We start from the raw sequence: 16,999 nt of genomic DNA on the forward strand, positions 1-16,999 counted from the left end.
AAGCCTAGCCTCAGACCAAGGAGCTGTATGAGCTGTTTGCCATGACTGCAGAGGAATTGAGGTGCTTGCCTTGTGGAGCTGTGAGCCATGCTGCTTCTTTGCTAATCACAGACTTGGGAAGTCCTCCCACAGTTTCTGGACTGCCTGCCATGGACTGCAAGTTGAGGAATGACCAGGCTGGCACAACTCATGTCTTGGCAGGGCTGTTCACTAAGCAAATTAGTAGGGTGAAGTTATGTGAAGTGGCTGAGCTGAAGTAGCAGTTCCCTGCTGTTGAAAGGTATAATGCTGCTTTACACTATTGTACCAAAGGGATACTGGGTGTTGTGGGGAAGGGGAGAACAGGACTGCTAGTCAGCACCAACAAGCAGAGCAGCTGGTCATTTAGAGATACCCAAAACCTGATATTTGAAAACAAGGACAAGCACAATAGATAAATTGGTGTATGTATAAAGATCCCATTTATCTACCATTGCAAGCTCCTGCCAGTCAGTAACGCACTGGGTCAGGGAGTAATCCCACTAAGATTAGACTGTGAGTTGTGTTTGACACCACAATAATACCAGGGTCATTCTTACAGGAATCCCACTCTGCAGCCTCCTTCAGTATGCTGAAGGAGAATTGTGAAAAGCAGAATTGAGTTTGCCTTCCTGCTCTGAGGGTGAAATAAGCTAGATAGTTAAAATACTTGCCTACTATTGCTTCCATCATCATGTTCTTTTAAAATAGACTGAAATCCTGACATCCATCACAATGCATTATAAGCACAGCAGGAAAGTAGCATCATGGCTAGATTAGTCTGTTCTTGTGCTTATCACCATTGTCAATGTACAGTGGAGGAAAAAAGAAGTAGTCAAGACCACCTCATTATCTTCCTGAGTAACTAATAAACCTGTTTACAGCAAGAGGAGACTTGACTACCCGCAATATTTTCATGGTTGAAAGATTTTTTTGACTTGCATTAGAAAAGGGTAAGTTGTAAAATTGCTGGTTGGGTTCTCATTATTGCCATGTGCCAAGCAGTTTGTGCTGGTTCATGATGCACTGAAAGCACAGATGCTTCTTAGGATGACTTACTCTCAGAAGGAAGAGGGGAAAGCTCCAGCTGCTTGACTTTGGAGTATATAAGAGTTATGTACATTTGCAATCCCCACTGAGTAAGGGTCTGATTGTACTGGAACTCAGCTACACTGAAAACTTGCTCCATCAAAAAAAAAAAAAAACCCAGAAAAATCAAGGGTAGCTAGGTTACAAGTGCAGAACAATTAAAACCTCCTGATTTTCAATAGCTCTGAAACTTGTTTTCTAGACCCTGGTGAGCATTGAAACAAATTGGTTTACTGTTATCATAGGTTCGGGGGGGGCAGGGAGTTTCAGTTAGCAGTTGTCCAGCAGGAGATGGGCTGTGGGTGAGGCTAAAGATTCTTAGCCTCAGTGAGCACCTGAGCCACTCATTTTAGGTACCCACTGGCCTTTGAAGTCTAAAAGCATTGACTTTAAGGTAAAATGATAAATAATTTTTACTAACCATAGATAATCGGCAAGAGTACATCAGTTAAAATAGAAAATTAATTTTGCACCTCTGTTGTACTAGTCAATTCCCTCAAGTTTTCCACACTGAGTGTACTGTCTGCTATAATGTTACTCAGTGTTGCCCAAATACAAGGTACCATTCACGGAAACAGCAGGGAATGAATCTACCACTGAAACTCACTGAATGGAGATGCTCAGCTTTGCACAGTAGAAAGCAGCTCTCTATTATCACCCACTAATATATGCTTCTTCCTCACTATATCTGAAAAGGATTAAGGTAAAACCTGTCTTGATTTGTCATAGGAGAGCATTAGATTGTAGGAATTAGTTTTCTCATTACTGTAATCTTAACTATGCCTACAGGAACATTTTATCTGGATGAAGTTTGGGCATAGCTCCAATTCATAGGTTTTATTCAAACTCTTTGTGCTGAGTTTGCAGTGACACACAAGTAAAACCTGCATGCTCCATATGCCTGCTCAGCACCATTCCTGGTGAGCATTAGCAAGGATTTTGTTACCAATTTTGTACACCCCTGAGTCATCTGCTGCTGTACCCCCTGAAGTGTCTCCACAGTCCCCAACCAAGACTGTTACTGTGGGCTGTCCTGTGCATCAGTGACATCCACACATCTGGAGCTCTGTAGCTGCTGCCTGCCTGTGGTTGTGCCAGGTAAGTCAACAAGAGCTGCAGAGGTGAAACATGTGGCAGTGTACTTGGAGGCTGTAGTGTCTGGGCTCTGCCACTGACTAGATCCAGCACTTGTGCTGCCCTGATCTCTAATGCACTGGTGCTTCACATCTAGTGTATTTCATTGCTGCTTCTGCATCACTTCATCAGCCATGCAGGAAACACACGCCCAAATTTAAACTATCTTCTTAGTTACTATGAGCACTGGGCTACACACACACAACACAAACCTGCTGCCCTGAGAGGTGGGGAATGTCCATCCTTGGAGATATTCAAGAATTGACAGAGTGCTGATTGATTAGACCCATTAGACCCACTCTGAGCAGCATTTGACTAGACAACTCCTGGACCTCTCTTCCAATCTAAACTAGCCATTTTTCTATTGAGAAAACCCCATGTCACGAAAAATGAGAAATCTGAGTCCCTACTCTGACCAGTTTCATACAGCTGCTCGAACTCAGTATTCCCCAGGCCACTGATGACAGTGCTGAAAATGGTAAGCCATCATGTATTTATGAGTGGATTTGGGTGACAAGAGTAGCATTCACTAGGTTACAGAATAGTAATAAAAACAGGGTGCAGTGATAAAAACAGGGTGCAGAAGGGTCAAATTTGATTTTGTTCTCATGTTGTCTTCATATGAATGAAGGGTCACATGGGACACTGAGAATAATGCCTTGCCACAGAGGTTAAGTCCCTAGAGGTCATCAGACTTGCCACCCAGATGCAACCCTCCATACTCCCCACACCTTTCCAGCTTTCAAGTACAAGAAGGAAAAAAATATATAAAGGCCTGAGAAATCTGTGATGTAGTATAAGGGGGAAAGCTCAGAGGCATTGCAAAATGCCAGGGGAAGGTAAGAAGCAGGCCCTACATGGCAATGCAGAAAAAAGCAATTGCACCTGTGCTTCCACACCAATCCCCTTATCGGAGGCAAAGGCATCTTCCTGCAGTATCAAGTCATGTACTTGCAAGGAAAGTGGAAAGTCTGTGCTGCCAGAGCAAAATATAAACCTTGCTTCACATTTCTTTCTTAATGATGGCTATTTTCAGGTTCAAGAAAGAAATGAGGGGCAGGGGGGGATTTCTTTATCTCTCAATACATTAACTTGGTCCCTGAGGGAATTCTTGGCTTGTACAGCTATTCCACTAGAATGCAGTAGAAGCACTAACCAGCACATAGCAAGCAGAGTAAGTGTTCAAATCTTCTCTTCAAAGTGCATTCCCCAAATCCAGAATTGTTTCTTCTCCATCCTCACAGTCTCTAGAAATTTAGCCAGTGCCAAACCAGGGCTACTTTCCTTGTCTGGCTTGCCATAGTTTTCTTGAACACATTTCATTAGTATCCTAAATTCTGTGCCAAGTGAGTTTAATTTCAATTTCTATTTAATTTATGTTTGTCCCCTGCTAATGCTAGCAGTTTTCTCCAGGTTTTCCTGTCTTTGAACCTAGTTCAATGAAATAACCATTGCATCAGCTGCACCTGCAGCTCCAAATGAAGATTACCAGCCTTTCATACTGTAGTAATGATATTGCTTTAGTCTTAACCAGGAATTAATAATTCAATGCCCCCTAAAATTGCATGTTTTGTTTTTATGTTTGCCACACAATTGTTCAGTGCACCCTCTATTCCTTGCCTCTATCACGTCCAAGTAAAAGCACTCATTATTCATGCAAAATTAAATAACTTCAACTAGAAAGCTTAAGAAACACATGAGAATAACCAAGTATTTGATCTTAATGAGGACACTCACCTCAGATATTCCAGAGAACTCAAAGCTTGTCTGATATAAACAGAGTAAGAGCTACATTTAACTGTGTTGCTCTGTTTCTTGGCAGAAAGGCACCCAAATCAGGTCAGCCATAGCTCCAGGAGGTATTTCCCTTCTGAAAAGTCCAAGGAAAAACAGGCACCTCCCTCCAGCTTACAATTAATGGACTAAACATTTTGATAGCATGTTGTATAACCTAGGCAGCTCTCTGCTTAGTGTGCTGGCTTCCCTGTCTGTGTCACTCCTCAGACCCCTTTCTCCTTGGGCACACCTCAGCAGCTCACTTAGAGCCCCACGTGCCTTTATGAGGGAACAGCAGCCAGGAGGGCTTTTATCAGCCTCCACCTGCCCCCAAGGACACCTCAAATAACACATCTTAAGCTCCATAAATCTGACTTCTCTATTTAAACTATTTCTATAGAAAATTCATTACTACCTCCAGGCATGCTGTCTTTAGAAGTTAGACATCACTCCAACCTACTTGCAGGGAAAAGAACAGATCCAGCCTCAATGTATTTGACACATAATTATGATGGAAAAAATTACCTGTGTGTCTGGCCCAGACTCTCCCTTAGCTCCTGGAAGAATGTAAGAGTAAAATGCAGTTCTCAGCCCCATGCCAGCTGAGCAGTTAAATGATGATGAGCACTTTGGTGCACTTCCTCGTTTTCCCTCCTTACACATGCATCCACATAACTGATAATCTCCTGCTCTACCTTTGTCAAAAATCTGATACCTTAACTAGCAATAAGTAGTGCTAATTAGTTAATGCAGAGCATCCTCAGAGAATGGAAACATACCTTCTTCCAATTTACTTAGATAAGCCTATTTATAAAGAGAAACCCATGGTGGCTGTTAGATGCAAGGATGACAGCCCTGGGTCAGGGTATCAGTGCATCAGAAGTAACTGAGGGCCCTGAGAGTGTTTTGGGAGAGGGACTGCCATGCAATTGCCCTGTTCCTAGGTTTGTCCCTAGACACTTGGTGTAGGTCACTGACAGGAACAGGTTAATGAGCCTGGTGGCACTTGTATCTGATCAGATATACAGAGGAACTCTGCTGTTGGGGGGGTTTGCTGGATGTTTTTTATTCACTTGGCAAACATCTTCCACAGATATTTTGCAGGGAAGATGAAAGGGTTTCAGACCTAAGGTAGAAAGATAGTGGTTTTTTCCATATACTTTCCATATATTTTCCTCGTTGTTTCCACAAGTTTGATGTTTTGGGCATGATGTCCTGAGAATGAGAGACCTGGTGATGATGTAACTCTAGCTGATACTCTTACTGTTTAGGAGCTGTTTACGGGTGGGCTTCACAAAAACTCAGAAAATACTTGCTCCAGAATGGAAGTGGTGCAACAAATCAGTTGAAATATGTACTTCATGGCACTGGATAGTTTTTAAAGTGACCCTTAACATGGCAGATAACCTTTTTTGGTAAACTTAAATGTAATTAATAACACTGATTTAGCCACATCCACATTTCTTTGAAGTCTAATGCTTCAGCACTCTTGCAATTACTTCTCCAGATGAGTTCTAGGGGCCTTGGCAATTGCTCGCTGCTGCTATTTCGATCCTGTGCCTTAGGAGTTTAAACTCAGTTATAGAAACTCCATCTGAGTCTATTTAATGAACTGCATGAATCAGAGACCTGCAATAAAGCCCAATTAGAAACAAGTGCACAAGGAATATTGATCTTCTTAAAACCTCTTACAGCTTTCAGGACCTGCCTGGTCACTCATCACTGCAGCAGGCACTGGCCCTTTCCAGCTGGCTCCCTTTCACTCACTCGCTGGGATTATGGTCAGATTAAGATGTGATTGAACAGATCAGCTGGTGGGAACCCTGGGGTATGAGGGAGAGCCCCCAGATAACCCTTCTCACACATGCTCACAGTCCTCTGGGTCAGGTTTTACTGCTAATTCAGAGGGAATTTGTACAGCAGTGTCTGCTTTTTCTCTGAGCAACACAAAAAAAAAAACCAACAACAAAAAAAACTCTGAGATTTTATCATCCTTTTTACTAATGAACCTGGTGTCTGGAGGCTCTTGAGCTCACACAGGTCACAGCTGACAGCATTACCATGCAAAGCACACCCATGAAAGGGTCCTGTGACCTCCCCTCGCTCGGACACCTTCAGCCTTGTTTGCAAGGTATTGCAGGATAAGAACCCCTATGGTAATGAAGCACACATTATTCAAATGAGACATTTGAATAAGAAGTTTAAGAAGCGTGCATTAAAGGGGATTTGTGGCATCCTAGCCAAAACACCACTCAAAGTCAGATGATTTCAAACTCTTTTCCAGGCTGCACCCCAGATGATGTTTGGTGTCCAGAAGCCTATATCCAAAGGGTGTGGGTGGGACTTGAATCGTTTGGATCATTAGATTTTTGGAATTGTAAAATGTTCAGTAGTTGTCCAAAACTGGATACACACCAGATATGCACATTTCAGTCTTCACAATTCAGGATCCACTTCAACACCCACACAGAAGCAGTCCAGTCTCAGCTGTGTTCAGTCCACCTGTGTGACTAAGTGCTAAGGAACTCATAAATAAATTGTTCCTCCATTTTACTTGATTTGGTAAGCCTCCTCCAAACACAGCTATTGCAAATAAATAGAAAGACAAGTGCCAAAGCTTTCTCTATTTCACCAAGCTGCATAGGCTTGTCTAGGGCTGGCAAGAAGGATTAGAAGACAAAATGTTGAATGTCTTATGATGAGGGTCTTTTGAAATCCTTGGTATGGAAAATCTGAGGATGACCTACACCAGAGGGAAAGTAATTATAATTTCCTAGTAGCAGCTGGGGTATTCACAGGAAGGTCTTTCATTCCAGGCACTGTTCCAAAGGCTGTTTATGAGCTTGAAATTAAATAGTTGCTGAATAAAAATGCAAAGTAATTCCTGAAGTAATCTTGGGACTCCAGGCCTTGCTCCAGAGACTGAAAGCTCTTCAACCACTAGGTTAGAACCATACATCCTTTATTCAAACCAAGCTTTATTATCATGTGAAGTCCAAAGGAGAAGAGCTTTAATAGGCAGAGCTCGGAACAGCTCCACCTTGGGAAACACCAGTTTCCCAAAGAGTCTGTTCCTGCTGATACATTGCATTGGTACAAGGGTGGGGGTGATTCCTGCCAGCTATGTGAGGCATAGCAAGCAATGCCCTCCTATGGATTTCCCTAGCAGGACTCTGGGAAAGCCAGTGCAGAGCCTTGTGGCAGCCCTGGGGGATTCACAGTTCAGCAGGTGCTACAGATGTCCCTGGGCAAAGGGGCTCCAGCTGTGCTGGCAGCTGCTGGTCCTGCCAAGGGCTCTGGGATGCTGCAGGTACCCACCAGTGACCCAGCTGTATCCTGTTCTACCCTGGGAAAGAGAAGCTGCAAAGACAGGTAGAAACCAACTTTTGTACAGCCCTGCTGCTCCAGGCTAAGCTCATCTCTGATTTGTCTACCTGGCTTACACTGCTGCCAGGCTGGTGTAGGTCACTGGCACTATTTATTTCAACAAGATCAACATGAAACTGGGAGGGAGAAATTGAACCGTTCTGAAGAAATACAGACCTCTCCCTCTCAGGACAGAAGATTTGTGCTCTAGAGCTTTCTCAGACTCTTCAGCATGAGCTCAGTACTTGCAGATATCTGACAAACTCCTGCCATGAAAGTTTAGAGTAAACAGAGGTGATGTGTGACACGTTAAATGTTGCTAATGAGCATCAGGTGTTTGCAGGGAAAAATGGCTTCTCGACTTAGATATGGTAATTATTTTAAAGATCTATTTAGCATTTAGATTGCTTGGGGGGGAAAGAGCTTGGAAAAGTTGATTGCTTTGAAAAATGCTCCGGTACCAAGTGGTCTCTTTGAACACTGCTTTCATCTTCTCAGAAGAAAAGCAGAGGAGACACTTCATCTTGGGGTAATTAGAGGGACTTTGACATCATTGTCCTGGTAAACAGCGTTATAACCACGCAGCCTCCAGTTAAAGAACCGTTTAGGAGAGATAAAATTGAGAGATTGAACAATCTGCACCGAAGCTCTAAGAGGAGCTGTGAAAGTACCAGCTTGAACTAATTCCACCCCAAGCCAAGACCCTTTGGTACGTTTTTAGACTTTGCCACACCTGTTGCATATTTAATTCCCCATTTTCATCAACAGGCTGCTACATCATCAGCTCTCACACGCTGGGTGATTTAGCCTAAACAAACCTCATACCTACTTCAGCACTTCCCTGTCCACTGCTTTTCTGCTTGCCACAGCACTGGGAACAACACTGCACCTCTTCAGTAGGGGTGAAATGCCAGCCATCCTCTTCAAAACACACCAGCATTGACATGATTTCTGGTTTGCCCTCATTATATGTTGGGAGGACTGGGAAAAAAGGTGGTTTAGTGGGTAAAAAATTCACACAAACTTTGGCGAGCTATAAAATATGTCATCTCTTCAAATAAACTGTTCTCTGTACTTTGTATGCAGGTGTCCCTCTTCTTTGAAACTGCTGTGGCCACTTCCAAACTACAGCTTTGCTGCAGGGCCAGTTCTGGAACCCAGCTGCTGCAGGGAAGCCAATAGCAGAGAGCAGCAGGTCCACAGGTCAGAACTGAACAACCACCAGGAGACCCCATGGCAGCCCCAAGGGGCAGTGACAAGAAATGCCAAGGCAGGAGGTGCAAAGGGAGCTCCAGAGCTGGGATGAAGCCTGGGGATGCTCACAACCACAGGCAGGTAACAGCCACCATGCTCACAAGGAGCTCAGGCTGCTTGAGAAGGGCACACTGAAATCCACCCACCAGCTGGGACTGGGATGAGGAACGGCAAAGCAGCCCTGCACTCTTGAACAAAAAATTCAGGGAGAAGAGCCATTGGGAAAAGAAAGTAGACAGACCTGGAAGTGCAGAGGGATTCATGGGTGGCCTTTTGGGTCAGTGAGCCCATTTTGTTTGCTTCATCCTCATGAATTTGTGCCTCCCCCAGGCACTGGCCAGCTCATCACCCAGTACACTGCTGCTGTTACTGCCAAGCTCAGCTCTGCTGCAGGCAATGGTAAGCTGTACTAGTTTCCATGGAAATCAGAGAGAGAAGCTGGTTTCCACCAAAATCACATTCAAAACACAGTTTTGTCCCAAGTGGATTATTTTGTTATCTTTGCTCTCGTTTTTTTCCACCATGCAGTACAGATGAAACTGAATTTATTTTAACGACTCAGATTTGTAAAGCACAAGTTTCATCAATAAGTCAAGCAGAAGTTGCTATTTCCATTCAGATGGGCTGTTTCAAAATAAGGAAAGTCCGAACACTTACCAGTGTCATTTTCAGCACAGAAATACTACCTTGTTCTGGTTTTAATTACTGGTCAGTCCCTGGTGAGATTTAAGCAGCATTTCTCAAACAGATCCAGATCAGTCAAAAAACCAAAATGTTGTTCACTTCCTTCATGTCCCCAGGCTTCCCTTCCCCAGTGGCTCCTTTGCAACATGCTGCAGCAAAGGAACATTTTTTAACACAGCTCTAGACTATATCACAGCTGTTTGCAAAACACCTTACACAAACAAAGCCCTAGAAATGGGGGTGGCTGCTACCTTGCACCCCATCTGGGAGAGTGATGGAAAGACAATGCCTCCTGTCCACACATGGGCACAGAGTTCTCCACTGGAAAAGCAGAGCCAGAAGCCCAGCATGCTGCAAATATCCTGTTTATTTATTTTCATATGACACTGTACTGCTGATTTTGCTACTATAGCAGCAAAACAAACATATTGAAAACAAGTTTTGTTTCAGGTAGATCTAAATATCTAATTTCAATATTTGCAGTTCTCCAGGGCTTCTCTGCTTCTGTTTAAAGTTCTCACAAGTCATGATGAAAGAATGAATCTTAGGCCCCCTAAAAGAAAGGGATACAGGAGCTCTTCAGCCTCTGTCTGAACACTCACCAAGCAGTAGAGACCAAGAGAAAAAGAAAGCAAGGAAGTATGTTAAGATGCTTGCCTGAGGCAACAGCAGCAGTCAGGTTTCCAGATGCTTCTGAACTTAGAATGTACTTCTAAAATGATGAAGAAGTCCAGTTGGAGGGCTAGAGATATCTCCTTCCACACACCCTGCAGCCCAACAGCAGAGGGTCTTGAGACTTAAAAGATATTCCCATAAGGTCTCTGTATCAAGCAAATGCCTGTTAACAAACTGCAGAAAAAGATGGTCCTTTAGCACCTAGATTTGTCACTGAATGTAGCCTGGAGAATACCTCTATTTCTAAGAAAATAATCTGCTTTGTGAGTTTGCAAATTAAGTATTTGAGTATTTAAAAACACCCAACCAAAAAAACCAACAAGTCCAAATAACACTTGATTTTCCTTTTCAGATAAAACATCTATTGAATTTGACCCAGCTATGGACATGGTGTTTCTAAGTTTTCAGCCTCCAGCAGAGAAATTACTCCCCTATAATTTTTCCCACATGATGTTCTAGTCTCTTTTGAGGCACCTGTTTCTACTCCAAACTCTTCTGTACTTTATGTATGTGTCAGACCAGTGCATGTCTGACCCTGTCCTCCTCAGAGGGTAACCCACCCCTCACCCATTTCTCCTACCCTCCCAACCCCCCAGTTTGGCTCTTCAGAAGATCAAAACCCTATTATTTTCCTAGGCAGGACTAAAAAAGTCTTCCCAGCCATCATTACAGCTTGGGAAGCTCTTGGTTTCCAGGGCACTTTGGTGGTCATCACTCAGGGGTGCATGGCAGGGCTCCAGGGACACAGCCCAAATATCTGCTGCTACAAAAGCAGCACTAAGAGAGAAAGCCCCAAATCTTCTCCTTTTTATTGAGTTCCCACACCACTCAAACATCAGGCAGCATGGATAAGCAGTGGTTCCCCCACACCAGCTGATTTCCAGCATACCTTCACCCTCCTTTCTTGGACAGATGCTCTGGCACAGCTACTTTCTGTACACTCAGACCCAGCTGATCCTAGTTTGAAAAAGCTTCTGCCAGGTGAACTGGCAGGCTGTTAAGCTCTGATTTTAAAGTCTCCAAATTGGCTGGCTAGACTTCCTTTTTTCTCTCTTTTTTTTTTCCCCTCTCTCTTGTTATTCTTCTATCTCTCTCTTTCTTTTTGCCCTCTCTTTTTGTTTTAAATAATATGAGGTTAGAAAAGCTTACCAGCCTCCTTGGGAAGTCACAATATTTGAAGCCCAGCAATGCACATGCTAGGAGACATCTGTGGGTGACGATGCCTCTTTACCCTCAAGCCAGAAACAGAAGAAAGGTCTTTGGGAGGCTTATGTAAAAAACAGGCAGGCTGCTAGCTTAAGGAAAATAGCAAGGAGGGGGTAACAGGAAGAATTAATTCCCCACAACCCCAGCTATTTCTTTCAGCATGAAAGTCAGCCCATTAATTTCCAGGAAGGATACTTGCCTCCCTACCCAGCTGAGAAGGACTATTCCAGTCCTTTTCAAGTGGCACACCCCTACATCCCAGAAGCATCTCTGCCTGCTGCAGCAGCATCTCTCCTGAGGCAGCCCACAAAGCCATGCAGGGAACTGGAGTCTGTGCATCTGGGAACAAACCCAGTGAGAGACAGAGCAGGCACCAGGCAAGAAAGGACACTCTTTTCCAGTAGAGGAAGCAAAGGGGAATAAGAACAGGCTGAAACACTTATTTCAAAATGGATTTTATTCCAGGCATTAAATAGATTCTGGCACATGCTTTTTTTGAAGAAAAAGGAAAACTAATCTGGATTCCACATAAATTACATCTGGCAAAGTGCAACTTACAAGTGAGTGGGAAAAATAAACCTTTTGAATCCAATTTCTGTACAACAGTAGATTCAGCTCCTCTTAAATAAATTCCCATTGGTTCACAGCACAGGAAATTACAGGGGATGCTCTGATACAGTAACGGCTTTCTTTAAGGGTATTACCAACGCAAATTCTCTGTCTTGACAGTCTAGGGGGCTGTTTAAAATAAACAGGAAAACAAGGCTGAGCAGCTGCTTGGTCTGACTGTTACATGTAGTCAGTTTTCTTGAAGAAATCCTAACAGACACCTGTTACAAAACATGGCACTGGATGGACCTTGGGGAAAAAATAGAGATAAAATTGTTCTTTCTTCCCTTCAGTGCAAGGGAAGTGTAGAGTATGCTAATAACGAGTTTGAACAAGACTTCGTTTATTCCAAGAAGAAGTTCAGTTTGCCCACACTTGACAGCAGCCTTTTGTAATGTAACTCCTTTTCAGCAACTGCTAAAACACATTGGAAACCAACAGCTTCCAAAAGATGATGTGTGGGGAGGTCTGTGTTGAGCTAAAGCAATGCTTTAGCTGACAGAAGAGTGAGCAGTTAGGAGGTGACCTCAGGTGAACATGTCCAAAACCAGGTGAATTAAAAAATGAAACTCCAAACTCCACAAGCAATTTGAGTTATTAACATCTAGCATATGTCCACCTTTGCCCTTTCCTCCCCCAGGCCACAGCACCTGAAGAAGGAGTGTCCCATCTTCAGCAGCCCCAGCTTACAGCCCAGAAGGATGCCAGTTCACACTCTGCCAGGAGAGCAGTAGGAAAGAGGCACAAATAAATCAACATAGCCAGTCCAGGTGTGTCTGCCCCAGGAGCAGTCAGCAACCTCCAGCACGGGGGCCAAACACACAGCCACCATGCTGACAAGAGCCCTTTGCATTAGGGCTGGCCCAGAGCTTGGGGACTGTAAATAAGCAGAGCTTCTGTGGTCTGCAGCAGTCAGGAGCATTGTTTGTAGAAGAGCTGGGTCCTGGTCCCAGAGTGGTTATGAAGGAGGAACTGCAAGAAAGCTGCACACACACACAGTGGGAGCAGGGAGGAAGGAGGTAGTACCTGGTAGAGGAGTGAACATGCTGTTAGCTGCAGCACAAAAGCTGCTGGAGAGTGAAATGGGGGGAGGTCAGATGGCCCACTTAGGCTGTGCTTTGATGAAAACATGTAATCCTTTCACACTTCATTGTATACAGAGCTTACAAACAGTACCTGCTCAGTGGCCCTTCATCTGTCTTTGCATCAGTATTTTTCAGTCAGGTAGGTAAAAACTTGACTGTTCCTGTCTCCTACCGCATAATGATGCTATTCTGAAAGGACCATCTCCTGAAGATTCTTGTTAAAAATGCAGTAGCTAATAGGGTGGCATCTCTGCCCTCAATGGGTCTGTCTGGCCTGCTCTCATTCAATTCCTAGGCTATTTTCCTTCCTTCTCTACCCTCTCCTAACCTCAGTGGTTCTGGCCCAAAGCATCTCTATATAGGAAAGAGAAATCACTGCAGAGTCAGTGCCCTCATTTCCACAGAGAAGAGCAGCTGCACCATTCTGTAAGGATCAAAAGGAACTCCCTTGTGAGTTTTCACAGTGCAGGCAGGTCATTCTTCGGGCTAATCAGGGCTGAGATGGGGATCTGATATCAAAGTGAAGGGGGAGACAGGATAAGAGCTCCGACACATGACGGATTTAATTTTTTTAAACCAAGAACAAAAAAACATTGTCCAGTTTTCACACTAAGCACATGCAATATACGAAGAACATTATCTGTTCTTTTGTCAAATGTTTGGGCTAATACCAAACTAAGAGAAAGAATAAAAAACAGATACAAACATGATCAAAAGCAAACAGCTGTTCAGAATCCAAATGAACAACCTTTTTCTTCTGGACAGATCAGAAAGGATCCAGGCAAGCAATTGCCTAATGAAGATGGTCCCACCATCTGGTTCCCCTGTCAGGTTCTTGGAAAGGAGGGTTGGTTTACAAAATCAGTCTCAAGAGGAAAATTTAACAGATCTAGTTAGGAGAAAGTAAAGTTGTGGGGACTTTATTTGAATAGGTGAGCATCCCTTGGCAGGTTTGAAAACCCACATGTGGCTAGAGCTGACTGGTAGGTAACTGGGAGCAGGATTGGGATGCTAGCTAGAGACCACCAGTGCCTTTGGTATTTCCAGAACACAAAGGAGCCTCTCTCAGGGCAGCCCTACACTGTGGCAGCATTTGTGCAGGGGGCAATTTCAGCTTCACCAGCTAACCTCTCCCCAGGGTGCTCATCAGGAAGAGAGAGGGGTGTCAAAAGTAGAGCAGCCCCAATCCTTTTGGGGTTTTGTCTTTGTCCCTTTTGTCTTTCTCAAAGAGAGAAGGAAAAGCAACTAGACAAGGGAGTGGGTGGTTTGTCACGCCAGGCTCTGTTCACAGGGGCTATGCAGAGCTGGAGAGACAAGCATGAGAACTGTGGCCCTGCCCAGCCAGCAGCAAGAAGTCTGCCATGACCTAAGGGCTGTCCCCTTCTGTCTCTCACAGTGGGGATCTGGGTGGGCTCCTGCCACAGCCTGAGCCATGTGCAGCACATCTGTCTGTGTGTGCTGCCCACTGCCTTTGGGCAGTGGCTGGCAGCACCAGAAGAGCAGCCAGAGAACAGCCCCAACTCCCCTAACCTCCCCAAGGGTTGGCACCTGTCTGACTGGCTCCACCAGAACATGGTACCCTGAACCTGCAGGACTGGGCCACTCTTGGAGGCAGGGCTGGCCTTCCACACATAAAAAAAGCTGGAAGGAAGACTTCAACAGGGAATAGTCCCTGAAACAATCCCTGGTTAGGCTCGTAGAACAGTGTCCCTTTTCAATCTCTCTTGTCAGCACTGCCCAACCTCAGCAGAGGAAGGAATGGGCCCACCAAAAAGAGGTGACAAACCTGCCCCCAGGATCTGCTAGCTCCTTCCCAACCTTTCCACTGATCATGATGACTCTTCTGGACAGTCCTCACTGAGAGACATATAGGTGCATGATGGTAGAGCAAAAAGCCAGGGAAGCCAAAGAGTTACCAGTGTTTGTACAAGCATAGCCTAAGCTACTGGACTGAAGGTTGTGGACTCTGGATGCAGAGAAAGGAAAGGATGGGGAGAGCTGCAAGTATTGGGCTGGGTCCTCCTCCATCTCTAGGTGCAGCTGTGCACAGGCATCAGCTACAAAGGAGAACTTAAGACAATAGATGGGAAGATTTTGACAACTGTCCTGATTCCTCTCACCCCCAGCTTCTTCTCTGAAAAGCTCAAAACCATCAAGTGCTCAGCTGAAGTGGTGGCTTACTGATGAGCACAATGAAAACATTTAGGGTCAGACATACAAAACCATTCCTCCCTCCCTGATCCCCTCTGTTCCCAAAGTCTCATGCACAAAGAAACAAGGAGATCTCTGTGCTACCATCATGTTGCTTGTAGCAGCTCCCACTGTTGGCCAGGTACACCTGCTTGGCAGGGGTTGGTCACCACTCTTCCAGTCTGGTTTTCCAGGCAGAGACCACTGACAAAGTGTTGAATGAAACTGCCTTTCATCTTCCACTTCTGTGAGAAGACAGAAAAAACAGGATGTTACTTCCATTCTCCTACAGAACCCTGACTTCAAGTTGAGGGTAATCCCAAGTAAATTCCAACAGCTGGGGAAAATTAAAATCTGGGCACAGGGCAGCCTCTCTAAATCACTGGGCTCCTGTACTAACAATAGCTGCAGTTAGGTAGGGTCAGGGTTTAGCTGAGTTACAGGGCTGGATGCTCAGAAGCATCTAGAAAGCAAACAACAGTAGTGGTCACAGCACCAAGCTCTGGCTGAATTCAAGAGGCACCTGGACAATGCTCCCAGGCACATGATGTGACTCTTGGGGTGTCCTGTGATGGGCCAGGAACTGGACTCAGTGATCCAGATGGGTCTCTTCCAACCCAGTGTATTCTATGATTGTATGATGCTATCAACACAAAAATCAGCAAACAATGGCATTTTTAAAGTACATTATAGTCACAATTTCTGGGCCATTCTCTGTCCTGGACACCAAGATACCCACCAAAACTTGAAACCCTCCTATAGTTGTTTCCCAATCTAGGGAAAGCAAAGCACTGACATGTCTCCCAACACTGAAAGCAACCTGGCCATATAAAGCAAGAATCACACTTCCTAATGTTTGACTGGATCTCTCTCTTATCCATTGTTCCCTCATCTTTTCTTTAATCAAATTCAAAAGGTCTCATATACCTTTCCTGAAGGTCCACTTTGGTTGTGCTACTGACCAGGGAAAAAAAACAAGTCCTAATCTTGAATTTAAAATTATGCTGGGAAAGGGCTGTACCTTCCATCCCTGCTGGAAAAAAAACCCAAACCTGAACACTGTGAATGATAATGAAGAGAAAAGTAGAAATGAGTCTGTGGATTTGGGATCTCCCAGATGAGGCAGTATAATTCATCTCCAGTGGGGCACAGCTGAGCTCAACAGGTTGAGAAGACTGAGGAGTTCAGGCTCCAGGGATTTTCCCTTTATTCTTTTCAGTCACACAGATGACCCAGTTAGAATTGTGGTCTGGGTGCTCAGTCAGTAAAGAGCTTAGGAATATTACGAGGATGTTTTGGCTAACTCATGAGACTGATGAAGAAAAACAGTTTGACAATATTGATGGACTCCAAGAATATTGCAGAAAAGATATGCAATGGAATTTTAGAATTTCCTGCAATATCTGGACAATGTCAAAAGCTACAAACATTTTAATTCTTGGGTAGCATAGCAAAAGGACTGCCACATGCTGTGTGGTTGAAGATACTCAGTTATATTCACATATGGCTGGTAGCTGTTATGTGTCTTGGAGGGCAGGGCAGTTGCAAAGCCCAGAGTAATCTGTTGCTCCTGTATCACGTATTTCATCAAGTCTAAATACCAGAGGCAGCATCAATTTGCAGTATTGCCAGCCCTGTCTGACAGGACAACACTAAAGGAGAGCTGTTTGTGCAGCAGGAAGAAGCTGATTTTAACAGAGAAGGGGGCAGAGGAATGCAGTGATGATGGACAGGAAGATACAATGCAGTCTTTGCACTACAATGCCCTCACCAGCTGCTGCAACTCACTGCCTACACAGGTCCCAGAGCCATCTGGCTCCCATCTGGCAGAAGCCTCTCTACGAAGAGCTGAGGAAGAGTTAATATCATGCAGCAGCAGCTGTAATGATGGAGTGCAAAGGAGGGGGTCTCTC

General features: G+C 44.5%; 1 protein-coding gene across 1 annotated transcript in view; it reads right to left on the reverse strand.

The window, feature by feature from the left end:
• Nucleotides 1-11,641: 11,641 nt before the first annotated feature.
• GALNT16 (polypeptide N-acetylgalactosaminyltransferase 16) overlaps nt 11,642-16,999 on the reverse strand; it is a 75,896-nt gene continuing 70,538 nt past the window's right edge. Inside the window, exons 15-16 of the mRNA XM_066551771.1 lie at nt 15,192-15,331; nt 11,642-12,837 (exon numbers count right to left, since the gene is read on the reverse strand). Of these exons, the coding sequence (XP_066407868.1) occupies nt 15,194-15,331 (138 nt within the window). The 3' untranslated portion in view covers nt 11,642-12,837; nt 15,192-15,193. The remainder of the gene's footprint in view (nt 12,838-15,191; nt 15,332-16,999) is intronic.

The sequence above is a fragment of the Molothrus aeneus genome, chromosome 6, assembly GCF_037042795.1.
Source record: "Molothrus aeneus isolate 106 chromosome 6, BPBGC_Maene_1.0, whole genome shotgun sequence".
Lineage (NCBI taxonomy): Eukaryota > Metazoa > Chordata > Aves > Passeriformes > Icteridae > Molothrus > Molothrus aeneus.